The sequence below is a fragment of the Pseudopodoces humilis genome, chromosome 4 (genome assembly GCF_049639895.1).
Source record: "Pseudopodoces humilis isolate 2021_Gansu_Grassland_sample_001 chromosome 4, ASM4963989v1, whole genome shotgun sequence".
Lineage (NCBI taxonomy): Eukaryota > Metazoa > Chordata > Aves > Passeriformes > Paridae > Pseudopodoces > Pseudopodoces humilis.
The window spans coordinates 39,719,808-39,734,532 of NC_142203.1; the positions used below are offsets into that span (position 1 = coordinate 39,719,808).

Consider the following 14,725-nt stretch of genomic DNA (forward strand, 5'->3'; position numbering starts at 1 on the left):
TACACAACTATACATTGTGTTTAGGTAATTGCAGAAATGGATACTTGATGGTGCTTGGCTAGGTACATTCCTCTTTGCTATACAATCACCTAACAATGTCATTTTAAATGCTTACAAAACAACATTTTTGGTTGGCTGTGGGCTTAGAAAAATAAGAATTATTAGAAAGACTCCAAATGTTGTTTTTTTTTTTAAATCTGTCCACATTAGGAATAAACCACTGTGTTACCTCTCTGTTTGTCTTCCTTACCAGGGAGGGGCATTAGACCGATTTTGTGCTTCTTCATTCTACCTGGATTTGTATGGATGAAGGTTTTGCACCTTAGGTAGCAAGTAAAACTAGTGCAAAAATAGAGAGACCATATTATTTGTATAATTGAAAATGTTATAAAAAGATGTCAGAACTTAAATGTCTTTTTTAAACAGCACATGTTGTAAATCACTCTTTTTAAACATTCAGTTACTACTCTGTAGAAGGTAGTGATAAAAGCAGTTGTGCATATGGAATGCATAAGAACAAAATCTGTGAACTTTGAAGAAAAAAAAAAAAATCATTGTTTCTTTATGTACCCAAGTCTTGAAATTTCATCTAAGCATTTTCTGGAGCAAGCTTAGTGTTTTCCATGCAGAAGTCAGCAAGACTGGCAGTACCTGGCCTTATGGGTCTTGTATGCAAAAGGAATACACATTCCTCAGCAGTTGACTTTACAGCATACCTCTGGTGTACACTGTGCCTAGTGCTGTCTGGTCATAGTTAGAGCTTCTTCAGCAAAGGCCCACTGTCACACTCACCCTTCTTTCCTGCAGCAGCCAGAGTGAAACAGAAGCCTTTTAAAACTGTTGAATACATTGCAATATTCAAATGCATTTTTGCTCCCAAGAGTTTTGTTTGTTACATAACTGCATCTTTAGAAATATTGCTACATGTAAAAAGTCTGATAATTAGTGTGATTTTTGCAGACCTGACAAATGCAAGAGTGTAACTGCAGGAGTAATCTTTTTCATTAGGGTTGAAAGGAGATGGTAGATGCTCCTGGAGAGCAAAGGTACTCTGTTCCTCATGCTGGGGATAGGTAAATCCAGCAGCCCAGGAGGGGAGAGGCTGCAGATCTGTTCCTGTGCATGCAGAGCACATCTGTACATGGCCAGGTGTGCAGAACACAGAACATATGAAGCATGAGTGCACACAAGACTGGTAGTCTCATCCCTCTCTCCTGAGAGTGTCTGCAAAACCTCCTGTAGGAGTGGTCTAGATGGGCTGTCTCTCCTTCTGCGTTTGTAGTTTGGGCACTTCTCCCACCTTTTGCCTCTGTGCTCCTTTAGGCTCATGGAGATGATCCTTGGATGGGCTGGTGGCTCCTTTGATGGGCCTGGGAGCAGCTGGGGAGGATATTATTTGGGCTCCTTTGTGTGTGTGCAGGCAAGATTTGTGTCACAGAATTAACTATGTAGAAAGGAGAAAACATGCCTGAATTTAGAACATTAGTTTTGCACATTTAAAGTGTCAGGGTGATGGGATGAGGTGGAAAAACTAAGGCTGTCCCTGTACTCTAGAAGTTGTTGTAAGCATGAATAGAGTATTCAAGTCTCCTTTAAGAGGGGAATTCTGTTACAGATGATAAGCTTAAAATTGTGGAGGTTTGTCACAGATGTTAATGAACTTTATTTTAATGTGCAGTGTGAGATCAAAGTGCAACCTTTCACAAATGCTCTATCTCTGACTTCAGGTTGTCTGTGTACTGTATCTATTTCAAACTTCCAAGCGATTACACAATTAATATGTCCTTTTATGTCTTAGAAAATAGTGAATGTGAGCATAACTCAAGCCTATGCTCTTTTACTGTCTCATGTTCATGAGTTTGAAGGACGGCTTATTTTGGTGACTCTTGGTATTAGCATTGTCAAATCAGACTTTAGAATGCTGCCTGGTCTACAAGAAATTGTAATAAAGGTAATTAGTCAGCATGTCTGTCGGCTACTCTTCTTCCTTTCTAGGTATGAACTGCAGAAGGGGGTTTTTTTGCTTGAAAAGCAGGGCTGGAGAAGGATGAAAGTGCAGTAAAAATGAATCACTTGCTGCGGTAGAGTGCACGTAGCCCAGAAAACTCCTTTGGATTGCGTAGCACCTTATTTGCAGCTTGAGACACTGCAACGTGCCCGTCTGAAGCAGCTGCTGTTGCATGGAGGGTATTAACACTCAGAATAACACTAGTCAGAGCCAGAATCAGGAGAAATTCAACCCCCTTCTTAGTCTTAGTGACAGGAAGGAGAAACTTGCAGTATGTTGAGCATGCTGTTACACAAAGGTTGCTGGAAAAGATTTTGAATCCAGAAAGATGTGTTTGCAATGTCTGTAGCTGATTGTATATGTAAAAACTGGAAGTTACCTTTGAGTGGAAAAAACAAGGGAGAGAGAGAAAAAGGAGAAAAGGTTTAAAGATCCCATCAAACTTCTTTGCTGCTAGATCAGCATGGAAAAGAAAATGTAGTCCCCAGCCAAGAGCCTTCTCTTCCTGGGCAGGCTCTCCAGGGCAGTGGGTACTGGCAGTAATGGTGATTTTTCACCACATTTTCCCCTAGTATGATGCACTTGCCATTGGGATCCACTCAAACAAGCTGCTGTTCCTGTTCATCATGGGGTGAAAGCATACTTGGGGTCATATGATGATTAGTTTCTAAGATTTCTGTGTGTGTATTATGGGGTAATGCTTATCTTGGTTTGTTTTTCACTAGGTCTTGTTCTTCCTCTGGTATAAATCAAAAGCTATAAAATGACTTATGAAGAGACTGAGAGAGAAAGGATAATCTTACCCTGACTGCAGCCACTTGCCCTGGGAAACTGAGATTGACAGAACTCCTGGGCTTTGCACAGGATCCCCAGCACATCCAGAAAAAGGGAGAACACTGCCTTGGCAGCTTTAGGAAAAACACTGGGCAAACAGTGGACCAAAGCTAGGAGTTAGAGAGCTGTGAGGGAAAGACAGGCTGCACAGATGCAGATAGAAAACTGCTGTCACAAAGGTTAAGGTGCTAATGGAGCTGTGTAACTATTAAAAGTATGTAAAAGATACAGAGTGCTAGCATGTTTAGGATATATTCCTTCTAGGACTTATAGTAGCTACTAATGAACTCCATTTCTGTAACATATATTTTGTTACATCTTGCAACACTGCACTCAGCTGAAATATTGAGGAAGTGTGTTTAGGTTGCTGACAGTAATTGCATCTATTTTCTACTTCTGATGGTACTTTTCTGTTTCTTCTTTCTGGCTAAAATCAAGATATGAATTTCTGTAATCATACTAGAAATGCTTCAGTCAAAATTGATTTTAACTTAACTGGACTTGAATAGTTAGCAAAGACACAAATTAAAAAATCATATAGGTTGTTGGGCTGGTCAAATAAAAGTAGTTTAAATTAATTTCTTCCAATAGAACTTCCCTGCACTATGAATTTGTCCTTGGGACTTAGGTCAATGCCTCATTTTTTCCTTGTGACTTCTCAAATTTAAGCCCAGGTAGTAAAATTAAGGAAATAATAAATTGTAAGGAAAAAATAGATAAGTGGAAAAAAAAAATTAGAAAATTTTACAAAAGTACATTATAGAAGAGTCTAGATGAGAATTAATCATCTTTTCATGTTTTTTCTCAGGTCACAGTGCATCAACCAGATGAAAGAATTAAAAGAACAATGTGAAGAGAGGATAGATGAGCTTACAAAAAAGAATAGTGATGCACCACAAATCAAAGAAAACAAAGACTTCACAGAAGAGAGCCAGGTATGGTTTGGATAATTTTTTGAAAATACTTTCTTTGTAATTCTTAAGTGTTTCTTCACCTTTCTGCCATCTCCTATTAGCATTATCCCATCTCATTAAATTTTTCACTACTTCAGTATTTGTTGAATGTTTCTGATCTGTGGGAAGTGGGGTGATTTCAAGGGCAGAACAAGGAGATGTCCTGTAGGAGACTCCAAATCACTGTGTCTCTGAGATGGGCAGAATATGAGAGGTGATGCTGGAAGTGATGTGGGGTCCATTAAGGAATATTTACACGACTGAATTTTAGTTAACAATACCTTTTGACTTTGTTAAAGTACTTAGCTGCTTTGTGTGTTAAGAATGAGGATAAATTGTGAATCACTGCAGAGAAGCAACAAACCCTGAATATTGTTGTCCAAGGTGCACCAGCTATGAATTTTCACAGAACTCCTTTATGTCACGATTTTGCTGTAGGAATAAAGGGATAAACAAATGTCTTACCTGTTTCCTGTTGGATATTCTGAGCCAAAGAACCACAAATTCATTGCTGAACCTACCAAAAGCTCACTAGGGTAGGGCAGGCTTGGCAAATAGGTTGGCTGTGTGTCAGCTGGCTTTTTCTCCTGGGATGCAGAGGGTGGCAGAAAAGCCCAAGAAAAGGAAATTTCAGTTCATCCTGTTGTCTTGGCATGGGATTATTGATCCCGTTTCATTGATGTGGTATTTGGTCAGGGATAGAATTTGATTGGTTAAGCTTGGTATGGACAGCCCTGGAAAGACGAAATCAAGCTCTTGGGTGAAAAGGCACACAGTTTATTTCTGTACCAAAATAGCTCTTTCTTCAGGGTTACTGAAGAAACAGAGGTTTCAGAAGTCAGAACTTTTTTACATGTGACTGCAGTGGGGCCTTTTCTGCTGCCTGGGTGGCCTACTCTTATTACAAAGACAGCAAGGGTTTGGTGGAATATACCCTTTTATCTTTGGCTGGGAAAAGGCAAAGTTTAATGACTTCAGAAATGGAAAGGGTAAGGCAGTGAGGAATGAATCTTGGTTTTACAACCAGGTGAAAAAGCGTGTGTGAAAATAGCTGAAATATCTGCCCAGAGATTCCCATAGGTAATGGTTTCAGTCTGTGTCTATGTAAAACGGGGGAGACAGACCTAGTGTAGTGTGTGACCTTTTATCCTGGGAACCTGCACTGTTTGACAGCTGCAACATGAAAGAAACAGAAACAGGCAGTGCTATCCAGTTATGCCTTTAAATAAAAGTTACAGCTCTTGTCAATAGTTTTTATCAGCAGTATCAAGTAAGTAGATAAAAAGTAAACAATAAATATATTATTGTAAATAAATAGAACCCTCATCATTTAGAGATGATACATTAGTTTGTCAAATGTATCTTGTTTAAGAAGGTTGATCTAGGGAAGACTCTAATATAGAAGTGGTCAACTTAATTTTTAGTGTGGCTTTGCAACAGATTTTAATTACAATTACTTCCAGTAGGTTCCTTTTATTTGTTTATTTGTTTGTATGTGTGTGTTTGTTGCATTTTTGGTTCTGTTTTTTACCATTTCCAATTTGAAAGGTAAATCATCTTGGAAGGAACCTGAAGAATTTGATTGAAGCCCCTCTGCAGGATAATTTCAGTCTCCTGCTTGAAGGTGCATAGTTGGAGGCAATTTTTACTCAAAGCAGTTTATCTGTAAGGCAGGGCAGATCATCTCTTATCAGTTTTATATGTAAATGGGATCGTCTCAGATGAATGAAATGATAATATAGCTACTGCCTAAATAATTTCTGTCTCCTTGTGTTCCCTGGTATCTGTGGCAGTGTTTCTTTGGCCAAGCTGTAACTTTCTCAGTTGTTCACTTACCCAAGAATTTCATTTATAAAAACATACTTAGTTACCATTAGTGCAAGATGACCCTGACAAGGTCTATGTATGTTTTTGTCCAGTGTTTTCAGCTGGAATAATTACTATTTTTAAGATGTATGTGCTTATGTAATAGAAAAAAAATCTGCCTTAAACCAGAAATAAAATGGAGTGTTGGTTGGTTAATAACTAAATATATTTAATTAGAGCTCTGTAATTTCAAGAATGATGTATACTTGTTGGCTGAAGAAAATACAACAGATTCAATTACTATGTTTTTATCCAACTACTTCACCTTTAAAAAAATCAGCAAATACTCTTTGAATCTATTGACATTAAGAATTACTTAGCTAGAAATGTATGAAAAGTGAAAGGATTTTGCATGCGTAAGAAAGAGGTAACCTTGCTACTAAGTCCAGGCTCAGTATTTTTGCAGAAGAATTCATGCCCAATAAAAAGTGAAAAATGGTCTTCTGTTCAGTTTCTGATGATTTCTATTGTGGAGAGTGATCTTAATGAACTGAATTATTTATGAAACAGAACCATGTTTAAATGTAGCATTTTCGTATAACTGATTGAAGGAAGATGGAGTTTTGAACATCTTTACTGCAATAACCAAATATTTTGCAGTAACATTTGCTTATCAGGCATTGGTAAGAGTTAATGCTAGATTAGCTGCTGATACTGGACTTCATGGTGTTGACAAATAGAGATCTTGTTCTGCCTGGCTTTCATGGAAATTAAATGCTTTTCAAAATAGCCAAGTAGTCATGCTACAACTCTGGGTTCTTGGTGACTTAGCTACTTCATTCTGAGGTAATTTTTCCAAATATCTGAGTGAACATTTGACAACACAGTGTTTTACTGCCCTTCTTAGATAAATGGGAAGCCTTGACAGCACCAATGACAGCTGGTAACAGAAAACAATCCTTTAAACTCTGAGACTTTCTATACCATAAGATTGCCCGTTCATTTATATTGTAACAGATATTAAGAGATTCGTATCTATAAATGTGCATATGGTTGTTCTTTCTCTGCATATTTGGCTTTATTTTTTTTTTTGTAAATGAAACAAAAAATAAAAATGCAACAAAAAAATCCCCATAGAACAAATGGTTTTGTAACCATTTGTTTTACACCAGTTTTTTTTTTCACTGAACTGGTATAGAGCAAAATGGGCTCCATGTGTATTTCATATTCAATGTTTGCATGAATTGAATTGACACAGCTCTCTGCCAGTTACTGAACCATAACACCATGAAGATCAGAAAAGACCTCTAAGATCCCCCTCTAAGTCCAGCCATTAATCCAGCATTGCTGTGTTCACCACTAAGACATGTCTCTAAGTACCAAATTTTTGTGGCACACTGTTTGAAAACTTCCAGGAATGGTTATTCCTCTGCTTGGAAATCTGTTCCAATGCCTGACCACCCTTTTAGTGAAGAAAATTTTCCTAATATCCAATCTAAACCTCTTCTGATGCAACTTGGGGCCATTTCCCATTGTCCTCTTGTTACCTGGGAGAAGCTGACCCCCACCTCAATACAACTGCCTCCTTTGGGGTTATTCTGGAGAGCAATGGTGGTAATGCAGCAAGTTGATAATGAATGGGGGAGAATTCCAATTTCCAATGACCATGGAAGTAAGCAGGAAGGTAATCCTGAATCTGAGCTTATCTTTTTGTTTTCTTTTTCAAGTCTCTCTTTGATCAGTCTCATAAATTCATCTGCAAACAGCTTAGCTCTGCTCCTTCCTCACTAGCCCTGGCTTTGCACTCTCATTTAGTGTTTCTGAGACGACAGTGGGGAAAGAATAACTCCATATACCAGGGTAAGCAGGGTCTTGACTGCTTGAGCAATGACCATGAAAGGAAGAGCCTGGGTGCTATAAGGGGTACCATATAAGCCATAGGGCTATGTTAGGGGAATCATGGCCACCCCATCTTTTCAAGCCTCCACTACCTCCATTTGACTCCAGAAGCGTGCTGTAGCTGGAGGATCACCATTCTCTACAGGCAGCTCCAGATTCCCCTCCTAGAGAATGTGTGTTCTTAATTTCACCTATGTGAAAGCACCCGGGTACATCCCTCACTTCACTGATCATCTTTCATTTTCACCTGGAACTCATGGTGAATCGTAAGTTGAGTCCTGTTTTTCTTAAGAGATCTAGTACAAACCAACACCCCCAAATACTTAATTCATATAGTCTGGGAGTGATTTATGGAGAGGTAGTGACATGGCATTCCTGAGCTCCATGTTCCCCATGCTATAGATGAGGGGATTCACTGACAGGGACAGCGCCAAGCACAGGACTGCCAGCCATTAGATCCAGAGATGGGGAGGAGGTGGAAGAGGGCCTCAGGTAGGCAATCATGCCAACACTGACATACAGAGAGACCATACATAGAATTCTAATTGCCCAATTAAAGATCTTCAAGATAGTGTACATCTTAGGCATAGTATCTAAGTGGGTCAGATGCTTATAGCAGTCTAGCACCAGTATTCAATACATTCTTAAGCAAGCTCCATCATGTTGAACAGATATTATTTTCTAGTTGGTTAATTTACACTTTTCTTAATCCTGCATTTAATATAGTTACAGACCAGTTCTATACAAGCCTTACTCAGCTGAAGTCTAATGATGACCAAACTCAGTTTTCCTGCCCTGTAGACTATTAATAGCAAATGACATCTGTTTATTTGCTCTGCTGACCCTGACACAGTAGCAGAACAACACTGGATAAATGTGTGGTGTTACTGCTGTAACACTCCCGAGAATAACCAAGGACAGTAATCTTGTCATTAGCTGCAGTTAAATAAGGTATGTTAAAATTCTCCTGATGTACTATGCTGTTAGAAACATTACTGCATATTCAGAATTGTATGGTACTTCTATCACTAATAAAAATTTCAGTCCAAATATTTCCAAGTGTGTTAGGATTTTTTCCCATGCAGAATTCTACTTCCCTTTCCAAATCCAGGTGTGGTTTTATAGACCAGCGCTTATCTGCATACATTCACTTTATAGGTCGATACTCAACTGCCAGCCTTGAAGCAAACAGGGTTCAAGCAGGCTGACTTGGAACAGCAGAAAAACAGTGAAGATGTTCCTAAAGCAGTACCTACAGTAACAAAGACAGATCTGAGGCAGGCTAAAGGTGAGATGGAAATCCTTGCCCCTCTAACAGCTGGTGAACTGAATTTAGAATAATTTTTGTACACCAGATTAAGATGAAAAAAGTGACACCAACAGTCTGAACATTAATCAGGTTTCCTGATGAAGGAAAACTTGTTTCTCTTGGTTCAGTTTTATTGTAGTAGGTGTGTTGCACATAAAGGAAAATATAAATATTTACAATTCTGGAGTAATTTTCTTCATTTAATATAGAGAAAATACCCAACTGTTGGAAGGAATAATTTTCAAGCATACTTAAAATTTGCTTTCTTAGTAAGTTTGACATAGTCAGCCTGGTTCTCCTTCTACCTGTGGAATAGCTGAAAGGTAGATTTACAGCAAATACATCCATACTTCCCATGTGTTGTAATTGAGAAAAACACAAGGAAGAGAAATTATACACTTGGGTCTAGGTTAGTTAAGTCTAATGACTCCTTTTTGCACTAAGCTTCAAAAACTTGAATGGACGTATCTTTGTGTGTCTGTTTTGCATAGTAGTGCGTCTTATAGAAGTTCAGTTCTTAAATTTAATTACTCCTATATCTTAAATTACAATCTTGTGAGCATGTAACTCTCATTTTAGAGAGCTAGTAATTAAAGACAATGTCTAAATATAGTTTAATTGATAAAATTTTATGGTGTTTTTCAAATTAAAAATGCAGATACATGAGAAAAAATATATATGTTAATGTCAGCTAAAAATTACAGCACTCCTGCACTCTCTTCTTCATGTTTAAAAATAACAGACTTGGATACTTGCAAATCTGCCTATGTGATACTTTGTCCTGAGCTACTCTTGAACATCAAATCATTCTTATTGTTGCTAGTAAGATGTATTACACAGAAACCTGATGCTTATATAGGACACCACAATTTTTACATAAACTGTTCTGTTTCACTTGCCCAATTTATTAACCACATGTACCAAAATGTTAAGGATGTAGAAGCATGAATCTGTTGACGGAAAATAAACTTCCCTTCTTAGCTGTTACCAGAAGGAAAAACATGAGTTATCTTCCTCTTATCTCTGGAACTGATGTGATTGAAAGATATTTTTTCAGAGGAAAATAATTTAGTGAGAAATATAAAGCATTATTTATTAAAGGTTTTTAACTTGGTGCCATACCGGAATGCATTATTTTTTTCACGCAATCATTTTTGTTGTTTTCAGAAAGAACAGAGAGCCTAACTGACATCAGAAAACAGGAGCCTAAGGCAGAAGAGGAGCAGCTTTCTAGTCAGTTGGAAAAACCTCAAGAGTCACTCAAGGCTGCTGCAGGTCACGAGGAGGTGCTGCCTGAGTCAGAGAAGGAGCCAAGTCAACCTGAGGATGAGAAACATGTAGCTGGGCAAGATATGTTAGAGCCAGCAGCAGAGCAGGATGCCAGTGAAAAAGTTGAGAGGGAACAGTTCCTAAATTATGACGATAAGCAGGACTTGCCCCCTGGACAGGCTGGTTTGTAGCATGTCATGTATTGTTAAAAACAGTAACAAAATGAAAAGTAAAGAAATTAAATGAAAGTGTGGAATAGGGCATGATTTCTACAACAGTGGCGGAAGCTTAGTACAAGTTTTCATAAAGGTCAGCATGATGTGGAAGGTGTCCTGAGCAATCACGTGCAGTCCATGAATTAAGATGGAGACTTCTGATTATGCAATATGAAGCTGCCACTCTGAGTGCCTCTGCATCACTGTAACAGCCCTACTGGCTCTCCATTGGCTCTACAGTCTTTAGGGAAATTTTCCCCTTTTTTCAGTATTGGGGCTTTAAAAGAACATGGTGCATCTGAAAAGGATGAGATGTTAATCATCCCAAGCACTGATGAGTAGAGGGTTATTTATGCATGGATGTTTTGCAGTTAGTCTTTTTACAATGTCAGTGTCAGTGTGTGAATACTAGCTATTCCTATTTCAAAATAAGCTACTATGAGTAAAGCTGTTAACTCAGGCTTCGGGTATCTGAAGTTTATTGTTGTGAGTCTTCAAAAACATGGATCAGATACTGTAAAGTTTTGCCAGTTTCTGGCATCTGTCAAGTGACCCTGAACTACACATCTCAAGAGCACTGAACAGCAGAGTATTGATGCCGTTTCTAGACCGGACCAATCTCTAGACATTTGTCTGTCTTGAGGGATTTGGTCTCAGTGGCCCAAAGTATTCAAAAGGAAGGTTTATAGCAGTCAGAGCAGGAATTGATGCCCACAAAAAACGCTGTTTGTTTTTCTAGTAAATGCATCCTTAGAATTATAAGTCTCAGTATTAACATTGTTACTAACTTGGCATGGATAAATAATCTCATCTGCATTGCTAAAACAATATTTTTCTAATTATTCCAAGAAGATGCTGGTCAGAGCAGGCTATACCCCAAAGAGATGTAATTACAAGTTACCTAAACTGCTTTCATTTTAATGGAAATAAATAGCCGAAAGATTAAAAAAATCATCCAACAATTAGTGCAAGGAAAAAATCTCTGCCATGCAGCGCAAGCAAGCTCAGTTTCAAAGGTTTGCACTTCTCGGCTATAAAGGCTAGGAGGATGTTCTTAAGGCTTTATTGTTCAAATTTACTGCGTAGATTTCTTGCAGCCAAAGGAGCTAAGGTAGAAAAACTTCTTCAGTAGTCTGGGCATCCATCCTTTTTCAAGAAGAGCCTCTTCTGAAATTTTCAGACCTTTAGGTCTGTAACTATAAAAATCTATTTGATGTAGTCTGAACATGAATGACATAAGGCTTACAATTTTCAAGCCTCTTTCTTAGCCATTTACTAACTGGAAGGCTTATCTTAAGAACATTTACAACAGAGTCTGTGATCCATCTTAAGTGAGATTTGCTTACACCTCTCAGCTGTTACCTTTTTTTCTGGCTGATTATTTGAAAAATAAGGATAGTAGTTTGGAAATCAGAAATGTTTCCATTTTCGTCTGAGTCCTCTATCTAAAATCTTATGATAGTTAATAAATGTTGCTTGAGAGGTGTTAATGACTGGGTGAAGAAAATCTCTTCTAGGAGAAAAGTATTTTTGTGACAACCTAGCACATCATAAAACACTTTGCACTATAATAGTATTCCACTTGCTGGAAAAACTAAAACAAGAAGGGGTTTTTAGCAATGGCTTCAGGTTTTGCCCTTACTTGGGCTGTCCTTGAATGTATTCTGAAATTGTGTAATGCTCTTTATGTTCATCAGAGTTCTAGCTGATTTTCCTATGCTTTCCAAATCCCAAAAGATTGTCATCCATTTAGTTATTTTGATAGGATTTACAACCAAAGTTCCTCTGAAAATTAACACTTCAAAGGAAAAATAATATAAAAACCTACTCAGAACAGCAATTTGTTCAGCAGCAAAGTAATTCTGTGGAAGAGGTTTACAGTCACTCTTTTTGTGTGCAGGTGACCTTATGGTATAGAATGAAACTACTTAATTTTAATTTTTTTCCAGACAAACAGGAACGTGAAGAAGTGAACCAGGACAAGGATGTTGATTACAATTTAGATGTGAATGAAGCTGAATCAGAAACAGACAAGCAAGCAGCACTTGCAGGGATTGAAAATGGTAAAAAAGAAAAAAACACCAGTTTTAACCTAAATATCACACACTGAAAATGTTAAGACCATATATTTCAAGATATCCTGTAGCAAGCTATACCTAACTAATTTCTGTTTGTTTTTTGAACTTTACCTTATGTCTACAGTGTGACCTATTTTCTGTATAGCACCACTGAACCTACTCTTTAGTGGGGGATGTGGTATCTGGTATTACACAGTATTTAACTTACAGTATTTCTTCTACTGTTTTCTAGCTAGAACTTTCTTCCCCTTAAACTTCTGCCTCTTAAAGAGATTTCTGTACCTTTTTTTCCCTCATTAGTTCAAAACCCTGAAGATACAAAGAACCACTTACCTGATCATGGTGAAGGACAACAGAAATCGTGAACAAAGGAAGTTCATGATGCAACTGAGTCACCTCTTCATCCAAATGCAGCAATGATCCAAGCAAAGTGATCTCAGAAGGTTTTGATTATCTTCTAAAGGCATGACTAAGGGCCCAAACAAAGTAGTATTTTCTTGTGACATTTTAGTACTGTTGCAGTGGGGAAAAGAGGTAAATCTCTGGAGGCTTGTTTCAAAGGAGTTTGACCTGTGCAATGACTTTCTCCTTCCTATCAATTATAAAATTGCAATATGTAATAATATGTAATAAGGAAGCAATAAAGGTAGTAACTTTTAAGTTGGCTATCTTGTATAGTCATACTACAGTAAGCTGTGTGTGGATTGGTGGTAAATGATGAGCAGTCCTCTGCCAAAGATGGATCTCTCCTCTGAGCAATGCACAGCAGGGAAAGCCCCAGCTTAGTTTTAAGAATTTAGGAAGGAGCTGTGTTACCATAACAAAACACAGGAAGTATGAAAACCAGGCCAAGCTGCAATCTACTCTTGTGCCTGTTCTGGCACCTTTTTACTGCAACACAGACTGAGAAAGCACAACTGTAACCCTCAGAGACTATGCAGAATGATATATGTACCTGGGCCTCTAAATTAAATTCATAGATTCGCTTCAAAGTTTAAAAAAAACCCCAAAAAGGATCCTGACAATAGCAGCTTCTTGTTAAAGAGATTAGCAAGGATGATTTTTCTGAAAGCTGACAAGGTCAGCACTACAGTTTGGTTTGGTTACCCCTACCTTGCACAAGTTTAGTGTAAAAATTCAAATTCATAAATTTTTCATGACAGAAGCCCTCTGAAATGGTGTACTACAACTACCCTTTACTCCACCCAGCCGCTATCTTCTGTGAAAACAGAGGCATGCAAATGCTTGCCTTGTACAACAGCAAACTCAGCTGTTCAACATGGCTAATCTCTCCTGAACTTCTGACAGAGGTAACCATACAATGCATTTACAAGACATGGAAGTGTTTCCCAAAGGTGAAGCTTTAGTTGTTGTGAAGTCCTATGTTAATCACAATATATTACCTTGTTAATGTTCTGCAGTCTTTTTGTTTTCTGTAAGTTGTTAAATGTAAATTAAAGACTAGTTTACTTGCTGTAAACTTAGAAATACCCTCTACTTATCACTAAGGCACCTTTAACTGCAGTTCAACCACCATGTATATCCAGCTGGTTTGAAGAAATTTTTGTATTTGTGTCTGATCCCATGACCGACACCCATGTTTGGAGCGTTCTTTGTGAGTATGAACCAACCTCTGTTGAGACAGCATGGCAGCAAACAGCTGTGACTAACTTGCCAACCAGCATTCCATCAAAGAAATCACAAATTTGTCTTTGCTTTCTGTTAAAGCACTTCACTTTTTAACTCCTTTTCTGATGTGTCATTCTTCAGTGTACTAGTTTATAGCTGCTGTACCTTAAGATATCTAAATATGCAAGTGGAAGGCTGGCTCTTTTGTGCATGACAAGAGTATTAGTTGTCATCAAATGAAGGTCAGAGTTTAAGTCAAATGATTCCTGTTAAGCCTAAACACAGAAGCAGTTCACTAACAGTTTTTCACCATTTAAGTAAGACCTAACAGGTCTGGGTTACTACAGTCAAGACAGCAGGGAAAACAAATGCTTGTAAGCATCTGTTCTGACAAGTATTGGTGAAGTCAGGTTATTGGCATTTTTTTTGCAAATAATGACATGTTTTAACATCAAAATGTTTACCCGTAATTTGGATAAAAATATTTACCCATCGTCTGAGCAGTTCCTAGGACTTAATCTGTAAACAATTATGCAGCTGAGATTTAAATTTATCAGGACTTTAATATTGATTGTTAAAAAGCATATATTCTAACAGTAAAAAATAGACAGTGAAACACTATATTCAAGTTGAATGAATAGCTTTACCAGTATCAAGTTAAAAATTCCAAAGAATCAAACACTTTATGGTAATTAATATATTGCCAGAGAATTATTTTAAAACTA

At 37.8% G+C, this 14,725-nt stretch overlaps 1 protein-coding gene across 6 annotated transcripts in view; it reads left to right on the forward strand.

Annotated features, from left to right (window-relative positions):
* The window catches only part of GOLM1 (golgi membrane protein 1), a 36,830-nt gene extending 22,402 nt beyond the window's left edge, over positions 1-14,428 (forward strand). For 4 of the 6 annotated variants that reach the window (XM_014252220.2, XM_005522743.3, XM_014252219.2 and 1 more), the window contains 5 exons: positions 3,651-3,777; positions 8,659-8,788; positions 9,977-10,261; positions 12,243-12,356; positions 12,672-14,428. In XM_014252220.2, the coding sequence (XP_014107695.2) occupies positions 3,651-3,777; positions 8,659-8,788; positions 9,977-10,261; positions 12,243-12,356; positions 12,672-12,736 (721 nt within the window). In that variant the 3' untranslated portion in view covers positions 12,737-14,428. The remainder of the gene's footprint in view (positions 1-3,650; positions 3,778-8,658; positions 8,789-9,976; positions 10,262-12,242; positions 12,357-12,671) is intronic. The other 2 variants (XR_015772383.1, XR_015772384.1) reach the window with 2 other exon arrangements.
* Positions 14,429-14,725: the final 297 nt, after the last annotated feature.